This window comes from Miscanthus floridulus, chromosome 8 (assembly GCF_019320115.1).
Source record: "Miscanthus floridulus cultivar M001 chromosome 8, ASM1932011v1, whole genome shotgun sequence".
Taxonomy (NCBI): Eukaryota; Viridiplantae; Streptophyta; class Magnoliopsida; order Poales; family Poaceae; genus Miscanthus; species Miscanthus floridulus.
The window spans coordinates 220,234,371-220,243,815 of record NC_089587.1 but is presented as its reverse complement, the minus strand read 5'-3'; the positions used below and the strand labels follow the sequence as shown (position 1 = coordinate 220,243,815).

At 41.6% G+C, this 9,445-nt stretch overlaps 1 protein-coding gene across 13 annotated transcripts; it reads left to right on the top strand.

The window, feature by feature from the left end:
* Window positions 1-2,540: 2,540 nt before the first annotated feature.
* LOC136478210 (uncharacterized) lies at window positions 2,541-8,061 on the top strand. 13 transcript variants are annotated; one of them, XM_066476567.1, is made up of 8 exons: window positions 2,545-3,068; window positions 3,284-3,384; window positions 3,479-3,588; window positions 3,995-4,039; window positions 6,076-6,277; window positions 6,367-6,560; window positions 6,677-6,796; window positions 7,016-7,194. In XM_066476567.1, the coding sequence occupies exons 3-6, from the start codon at window positions 3,533-3,535 to the stop codon at window positions 6,388-6,390; spliced, it is 327 nt and encodes a 108-aa protein (XP_066332664.1). In that variant the 5' UTR covers window positions 2,545-3,068; window positions 3,284-3,384; window positions 3,479-3,532; the 3' UTR covers window positions 6,391-6,560; window positions 6,677-6,796; window positions 7,016-7,194. The 13 variants fall into 13 exon arrangements, 2 of the variants coding, with proteins under 2 accessions (XP_066332665.1, XP_066332664.1); XM_066476568.1 differs by having other exon boundaries at window positions 2,541-3,068; window positions 3,284-3,588; XR_010764205.1 differs by having other exon boundaries at window positions 2,552-3,068; window positions 3,479-4,421; window positions 6,076-6,190.
* Window positions 8,062-9,445: the final 1,384 nt, after the last annotated feature.

The following is a 9,445-nucleotide window of genomic DNA, read 5'->3' as shown; positions in this document are numbered from 1 at the left end:
TCCTAATGTTACAGCAGTCAGTGCTGTCATTCGTATCCTTACGATGCAGCTGTGTGAGGTCAGCTTCCAATTCTCTTAATTTTTCCTGTATATAGAATAATGTATGATACCAAGTAGGATAGTTACCTTTTTGTAAACAGCAGTGTTGAATTCTTTCAGACCAGCACTAGCTATGTCTGACAATGATTAATGTTGATCATGATGATCTTCTTTTACCTAAATTAGGTGAAACAATACAATCTGATAATGGATTGGAAGCAGCGGTTACACACGCATACCCACGTACACACTGCACTGATCAACCATAAGTGTTCCTTCCTGATTACTGAAGCATGGATATAGTTGAAGATTCAGTGGACCAAACAGCTATGCCAAGGTACACACATCAGCAGGTGCAACTTCATAAATCCTTACTGCTCTGCAGGAATTGTTACTTCCTTTATTTGCCATACGGCTACGGTAGAAAAGATGTATCTAGATCAAAGCCGGTCTATTTTTTTAGGAAACAAGGAGGGGGGGGTCTATTTTTCACCACAATGCCAAAAGTTAATAATGCTATATTTAGTTTTGTTAGTGCTCCTATGTGCACCAAAATAGCATTCTCTATTCCTATGTGGCCATGGTTCAGTGTGTATCTTAAACTTACACTAGATAGAATAATATGTTGTGACGAGCCTCCATAGTATACTGTGCAGGTTACTAAAAAACTCATTCTAGATAAAAAAAAAAGAATTACTTCATATCCTCCATTCATTATTCTAGGCCTTCAATACCTTGGGCCTAAAGAGAATTCAGGATCTAACTTTTCTAGAGCAAGGTGGTGGTGGAGATTTCCTCAGTATAAAATTGAAAATCCTGAAATGAAACATGTGTGTGCTTCTATGGAATAATTGCAGTATGGTTCTGCTTCTGCTTTCTACTGAGTAACTAAAGGTGCTCATACAGATAAAAAGTGGTATGCATTTCCATTAGTTTTGTACCATTAAATGGTGATGTTATGACCGGCATCCATTATCAGCGCAGGAGGCCCAATCGTGGCTAAGGAGACGCCAGCATTAGAGGGCCCAAGGGCCATAGTTATATTATTTATAATATTAGGAAGGGGTTATTTATAAATTATTATCAGCAGGAGACTAGAAATATTTGTAAGATAATTATTGTGGAATTAGGCAGAAACAATATAACTGTTTCTGGCTTCCCTCAGGGAGCCGGGAGCTTGCCCTAGCCACAGCTTTTCTTCTTCTCGCGCGAGATCATGGCGCCCCGACGCCATTCTTCCCTGTTCAAGCCACGACCTCTCATCTCCGACTCCTATAACCTACGCCCTAAGCAGGGAAGAGTCTGAGTTCCTATCAGGTGCGTTAGCAGCTGTGTTCCTTGGACTAAATATAGTGGTCTCATCCTATTTATGCTTGCTGATATGCAGGTTCTTTTCCTTATCAGGGTCTCGGGTTGATAATATTTGTAGCCCATTCTAGGCTATCCGGTTTCTTTGATGTTAATTTCTTACCGTATATGCTCATTTCTTTTTATTAACCATACATATAGTGCCATGATCCTTTTCATGGACAGGTGCTCTGCCAGTTTGATTTTTTCAATGGTTCTTCCAGAAACATACTCTGTCATGAGTTTTTTAGTGCCTTGTCCAATAAGAGATTTGAGACAAATATATCAATCAAACTTGGATCGAGAAACGTATCATGCTTTCTGTTAGGATTCGAATCCTATATTTTTAAGATTCAACGCTTTTCCTCGGGTTTCTATTTTTTTAGATTTAAGAGGAATATATATCAACTAAGTTTAGGATAACAGGTACATTTAACTCTGCCCAGCTTTACCCACTGTTAACATGATTTTGACCACAATAGCATGTTTCGTTACAATCTAGGTTTACCGTGCACACATTATTCTTCAATTTAGTTTACAAACAAATAATAATACCTTGTCCTATTTTCTGGATTCCAGTATTGTCATCCATTCATCAATAATTTGGCCTACTCGCTGATCACAGCTTGCTAACAGAACTTCCTAATTGGCTTTCCTATAGGTCCAGGAGGGAGGACACGAAGGTCTCCTCTGTCATGGCGACAGGAGAGGCAGGGCAAGACCAGCAGCTGCATCGCCCACACGTTCTGCTGCGTGCATTCACTGGAAAACACACAAAAAATGCACAATAGATATTCTTGCATTGTAAATCCTGTAGCCCTAACTGTATAATATCCAGGCTATTGCACCCCCATCTATCGTTAGTTAATAACAAGACACAAACTTACTTGTTTCCTTTCCAAACTGTTGAATGTATAATATCTAGGCTATTGCTGTCACGACGAGTATTCCTAAGGTACAACGATGTGGGTGTGAACTAAACTTATGTGTCTATCTATTTCGATACCTAGAACAATATTTATTCACGGTTATAATGCTACCACACCATGAACCAGATAAAAGCCTTTGTCGTCACACCTTACTTCTCTTAGATTTTTCACACAGGCGCGCGAAGGCGCGCGAAGGCGCGCGCCCCGCCACTAGTACTATCATTAAGCCGACGAGCCTCGGCCGTCGCTCGGGCTGTCCACGTCAGTCAAAAAAAATTTACAGCGTCCGATCTTCTTTCTACGGTCAGCGTTAGCCCCGCCATTTGTTACTGTGTGCGCTAGCGTGTCATCGTTTAATTGGCGTGTGAACAAATATCTCGCCGCCTCCCTTTCCCGACCCTTCTGCTTCTGGATTACTCTAGCAACAAAATAAACCCGGCCTCTCCTCTCCTCTCCTGTCCTCCCCTCCTCGCCGCGACGCGTCGGACGGGACCCGCTGCGACCTCCTCCCCGCGACGTCGCGCCGCCCCTCTCAATCGCCAGCGCCGCCTCTTCCCGTCGCCGGCGGCGCTGCTGCGCCTTCTCCACGGTCTCCATCTAGTCGGCAGCCTCAGGGCCCCTCGGCGGTGGCGCAAAGCACCTGGGCCGCCGGTGCCACTCGCCAGCAAGAGGTGGACTGTCGACGCCGAGGAGATGAGCTCATCTGTAGATCGATCGCTCTCCTCATCCCACTGCTAACAGCTCCAACTCCAGGCACGTCTCTACCTCTCCTCTTCCTCTTCCTGTTCCTCAATCCTCTAACTCCAGGCATGTCTTTACCGATTTTTACATGTCCTCTAAATTTTGGTTCAGCAATATATAGTTGGTCGGATACTAATAGAATGATGCACTAATTTTTAGTCGGCCATTGTTTCTGTTAGATTACCGACTTAATCTAATGAGCATGCATTTACTAAAACCGTGTACAGAATCTTTGCAGGATTTTAGAGGACATTCAAATTGCAGACATAAAGTACATAATGACGAGTACAGAAATTGATGCTCTTGTTATAGCCCCGATAGATTTCAGGTTTCTTACGTGTACACCTTTCCATTGTTTACCTCTTTGGTACGTAGTTTAATTGTTGAATTGGTGCTCTTGTCGTTTGCTGAATATGTTTCAGGTTTTTACATGTTCTCTGAACTTTGGTTCGCCAATATATATTTGCGCCTGAGTCATGGACACAACAGAAAGGATAAACGATATGTCATATTGGGACTGCCAAAGTGTTCAGTGAGTAAACTTTTCTTTCACCTACAGATTATCAGAGTGGTCTCAATTTCCTATTGCAGACTTCAGCTTCATTTTATAAATGAAAAGAACATGCAGTTTTGACTATCAAATATAGAGGTAAAATGGTCATATCATTTCCTTTCTTTCAGCATAGTTTTTTATATTTCGCTTACAACGCAAGTACAGATTTCTGTGTATGTCATAGTGGCACTGCCAAAGTGTTCAGTGAGTAAACTTTTCTTGCACCTATAGATTATCAGAGTGGTCTTAACTTCCTATTGCAGATTTTAGCTTCATTTTATAAATGAAAAGAACATGCATTTTTTACTGTCAAATATAAAGGTAAAATGGTCATATCATTTCCTTTCTTTCAGCATAGTTTTTTGATATTTCGCTTACAACGCAGGTACACATTTCTGTGTATGTCATATTGGGACTGCCAAAATGTTCAGTGAGTAAACTTTTCTTTCACCTACAGATTAGCAGAGTGGTCTTAACTTCCTATTGTAGATTTCAGCTTCATTTTATAAATGAAAAGAACATGCATTTTTTACTCTCAAATATAAAGCTAAAATAGTCATATCATTTCCTTTCTTTCGGCATAGTTTTTTGATATTTCGTTTACAACGCAAGTACAAATTTCTGTGAAAAGTTGGTGCGCGCATAGGGATTTACAATACAGATGCATATTAGGCCTATGGTCACATACCTCCTACTCCAAGTAGAGCTCAAGTGTAGGAACAGATCTACACTGCTACTTTCTACTCTATTTTCCAAGATGACCTCAAATTCCACATGGACATGGTGATGTTCACAATGAATGCATTGAGGAGGTATTATATTCTTAGTGGTCATTCAAACTCATGATTTCTTTTATTGCCCTGTCCTGCCCTAGTCATATTTCCTTAAATCTTAATGGCTTCCAACCTTTTGTTGAATCACATTGGTCGTATCTTTCCCCTTGATTGTGATCTGTATTCCTTGCGCCTTACATCTCCACCCAAGAATATTTTTTGGTGGTGTTCTGACCACATGGATACATTATTTATTTACATAGTAGTTATGAACTGTCAAATACTAGCTGATGCCATGTCAGCACATCATATCTACTCAAAACTACTACTGACATATAGCTCTATGGTATATCTCCCTTTTTTCATGAGAATGAAAAACAAACTGAATCTAATAGTTTTGCTTTCGATGCCAAATATGCCCCCATCCCACCAGCCTACAAGGTTGTGCACTAATTTTATATTTCACAAACGTACAGATGGCTGCTACCTAATATCATCTAAGTTTTGCTAATTTAAGGTTTATTTATGTCCTCCAAACATAGTCAGCTACCGTCTGAGTGGATTCTGTATTTTATACATATTCTACCTTCTTCAAAGGAAAGGTGTGTTTTCATAGTGCTATGGTACCCTTCCTATTATTATGTTATCCAGGGCTTTAGATTTACCACATAGATTATGCAGGGTCATGCAATTAACCTTTTGTCGGTCCGTCATGCCAAGAAATATAAAATTCTATACTTGAATTGGTGCCAGTTTTTCGGCCTTTGCCTCCTTGAGTCATAGAGTCAGAATGATGATAAGGATATTCAAAATTGCCTACCGGAGTCTAGGCTGTGTAGCAACATGGAAAAAGTTAATTAGTTAGCCTACAAATTACTTAGCTAGATGCTCCACGCATGCATACACATGTAAAAGGAACTTGGTGCACCCATTTTACAATATGTACAGATGCTCCTAGCTTATCCAAAAATATAAACTGTTGCACGTAACATGTTCTATTATCAATGTTATCCATGGATCCTGTTTAATACATGCTACATGCATGGCCTCTCTGCCGTATGATACTAATTTTCTTCTAAGTGTACTCATGGTTTCAAGTTGCATTATTTTTTCTCCTTCAAGAATTCTAGCTATAACCCCTGCTCCCAGCCTACTTAATTCTAAATAAGTATTGGAACGTGTGGAGCCCCATCGTTTATGTTTCGACCATCACAATTCTTCTGAAATATTACAGCGAGGTCCACCATTAAAGTTACGTATGTTATTGTTACTAAACATCGCCTTTCCTGTCAAAATTATGAAATCCTAAAAATTTATCGTTCCACGCAGCCCCACAATCTGTAGCCAATTTCGTTTTAAAATAGCTTTTGTGGTGGTTTGTTACAACTGTATCTTTTTTACAGGTTTGACTCTGCTGCAGCTCTGTTAGGTCTACTTGCTGTCAAAGCACTAATCAGCGTGCTAGGTTTCATAATAGTTCTGTTAACTGTCAGGATTCCATGCTACTGCTTTAAAATACTTTTGGCATTTCCTTTTTCTTACTTTCCAATCAGGAAAACAATAAATAAACCATGTACATTGATGTCCTTTTGTGTTTTTATTCTCCTTGCATATTTGGTTTCGCTGACAGCCCTAGTCACCCAGTCTTTTTTTGTTTGATTTTTTTCCCTTTGTGTTCTGTTATCTCCTTCAGGTTATGTCAACTCAAGATAAAAGATCTTTACATGATCGCTACGGACAAGAAGGGATTACCAATGATTACAGACAGAGATATCTCCTATATGTTTGTCAATGAAACAACCTCAGAGGTAGATCTTCAGATGCTCTCTTGTGGTCTAATTACTACATCTTGGTCAGCATTGATGGATCTTAACTGCTGCTTAATGAGGACAGAGGTTCACTGATCTTTTTCAATCTATTGTTACAATTGCTGTGTTGTTTGAACCAGTGGGATATATATTGATTTAATATGCATTTGGAGTAGGCTATGCTGCCGCATCTTTGTTGAGCATACAAGAAATTAATTTTGGTATGTTATGGGGATACCTGCACGTCGTTCATCTTTGGTACAAAACTCGCGGGTTCATGTGAAGGCAGAGATGAAGCCTGCCTCATGGAGAAGCAGCAGAGGCCGGCCAACCCAGTCACAGTCAACATCCACAGACCCTCACCTACAAGGTGCTGTTCGCTCCCCTTCCCCTCCTACTATTGATGTATATATCTCAAATATGATGTTTGACAACTCTATCATATCACCACCGTCCTTTTTATGTGATCTGTTATGTTATCTCTAGATTCTACGAAATTAAAGATAAAAAATCTTTACATGGTCACTACAAGGGAGGGACCAATCATCAGTGATGATTACAGACATGGGCATATCTCCTATATGTTTGTCGACGAAACAACCTCAGGTACATCTTCGTATTGTTCTGTTGTGGTCCAATTGCTTCAACTTGGTTAAATTAATTTTTATGCAAGGACTTTGGGTGACATTGTTGAACCTTACCTGCTGTTTAGTGAGGAAAGAAGTTCATTGATCGTTTTTCCCATCTATTCTTAGAATTTAAGTGCTGTTTGAACCAGTAATGTATATATTGATTTAGTATGTCATTTCGAACATGCTATTGCAGTGCCGCATCTTCCTTGAGCACACAGGAAATGATGACCATTTGAGATTACTTAACCCGCTTCATGGGTTATGCCACATTTCTCGTGCTGCTTGTTTCGTCAACGATCATGTAAAATTGGACTATCTAAATATTTTAGTCACCTTGCATGAAGAAAACTATATTGACGTGTTTTGTCGCCACCTTTCCTGTGAAATCTCTGTTACATTGTCACATTTCAATCATGCCCTAGATTCCTTAAAGATTTCACAGTTCTCAGTAATGATAAACTATCCACGTGTTATACAGATTAAGGGGGGCATATTTTAGAAACTCTAAAGACTGCTAGATGGCTGTCCTCCTAGTTTAGATGATGATCATTTGAGATTCCTTAACCACTGAAACAGGATATAGTGGATAGTGAAAAACTATAGATTCTAAAACACAACAATTGATACTTTGAGATGTTTAGAATGGTGGGAAGAAGCCACAGGAATCTGAGCAAGCATAGTAAGAGAGTGAGAGCGAAGATTCTTTCCCTTAGGTTGGAGTGGAGTTTTTATTTTCTATGTTTTGTGCTGCTATGATTTGTTTTCCTTTGAAACGGAACTCAAATTTGCTTAAATGTATGAGCATTGTTACTCTCCAAGATTTCAGAATTTCATAATAGGCTCCATTCAAGTACGAAATTCAGATATGTGTATGCCCTGGAAATACCGTGTCTATGATTATCACGCATAGAAGATGTCATGATTTTAAAAATATGCAGAGTAGATGTGTCTTGCACCATATAAAAAAAGCTTCAATCTTTCAGTTTCTGTGCATGAAATATCTACATTAAACTCCTAATATTGTTTCCATGTAAAGATTGAATATATTTTTTATCTGCGCTTTAACCAGGTGATTTGCCGGCGCGCCCATGGACTAGTGGTAGTATCAAGCGAAACAACCGAGCAAAATCTCTCCCCACCGTAGAGCATAGACCCAGCTTATCTGAAATCCAAACAGACTTTTTTCTTGGCCACCTAGGCAAGGCGAGGCAAAGAGACATCTAATAAAAGAACCATAAAGTTCACGATGATTCCAAAAGCGCAGCGTCATTATATATTATCAAAAAAGAAAAGAAAAAAAAGCGCAGCGTCCCGTCCACCTCCTACTCGCCTCGTTGCCGTCGCCGTCGCTTACCTGCACGGAGAGAGCACTCCTCACCGTGCATCGGCTCCACGGTGGACCGAGGCGTACCGAACTTCCGGGGGCCCTGGCCGCTGCCTGCGACCCGATCCGCCGCCGTGAGCCATGCGCACGGCGCACGGCGCACCGCGGGGAGTGGCGCGTGGCCGGCCGACTGGCAGTAGTGCGTAGTCCCAGGGACCCAGGCACCCAGCCCAGCAGCAGCGGCCCACCGTTGGTCCGCGCAACGCAGTGGGGGTGGCGCGTGGGACCCACGAGGTACAACGCCGCACGGCCGCACAGTACTGGGAACCTTCTGGAGCCGCGCCTCCGAAAATATCTTCGTCCCGGCCGTTCCGTCTCAGCGCCATCCGCAGCCAACGGCCCGGATCGCACGCCGGCGCGTGGGCACGACCGGTAGTTCGCAACTGCTGGCAGTGGGGCCCGTTGGCTTCTGGAGGCTTCCTGTACGAGTACGATGTTGCGCTGTGCTTTCTGGATGCTGGGTGCTGATGGGCCATCTTTGAGCAATACCACCGTCGCTGGCCCCAGTTTGCAGCAAACGTGCAAACTGGTATTCAGACGTCTGTTGACTGTTATCTTACATATATCAACCTATCCTCGAATCTTCTAAAACAAGAACGGGTCTGCGCCACCCGAGAATACAGTACTTCACCAATCCAGCCCATTGCCACGTGGGTACACGCTATTCTCGCCATCTCTCCACTCCCAGTGCGTGAGTAGCCATTCTCGTAATAGAATAGCCGAGTTAAGGCTTACCATAGTATGTGGTTAGTACTACAAAGTCTCACCTCATGCAATTCAACAACGGACAGACCTTAATCGACACAGGCGGAAAGAAGCCGCTCACAAGACCTCCATGTCTCGTGGCTCTCACACACCGAGTCCGTCCGGTATAGATTTATTACTCCACATGCTCATATTTCATGATCACATAAGTAATCAAGGATCCATTTAAAACTCGTAGGTGACACGTAATCACCCGGCTAAGCATGACTAAGCATAACTAGTCATTTACGAATTAAAACTGGTAACAAGGTAGATATGGAAAAACAAGGTTGGTAATGCACTAATTAGGTTTCCACTTAACTCCTAATCACTAAATGCAATATATAAAAGCAAAAAAGCAATAAAATTTGTAAAACACAAGGTAGGGTTAAATGCATCCGGGGCTTGTCTTCGTTGACGGAAAAGTTAGGTTCCTGCGACGTTCCACAATTATCCGATCTGACCTCAACAGACGGATTAACCTCCTCCGCAACT

Coding starts and splice junctions, on each gene's coding strand:
- LOC136478210 (XM_066476568.1), top strand. CDS start 3,533: ATGGACACAACAGAAAGGATAAACGATATGTCATATTGGGACTGCCAA. Junction 4,040..6,075: donor TGGGACTGCCAAAATGTTCA/GTGAGTAAACTT, acceptor TATCTCCTTCAG/GTTATGTCAACTCAAGATAA. Junction 6,278..6,366: donor GCTGCTTAATGAGGACAGAG/GTTCACTGATCT, acceptor CATTTGGAGTAG/GCTATGCTGCCGCATCTTTG.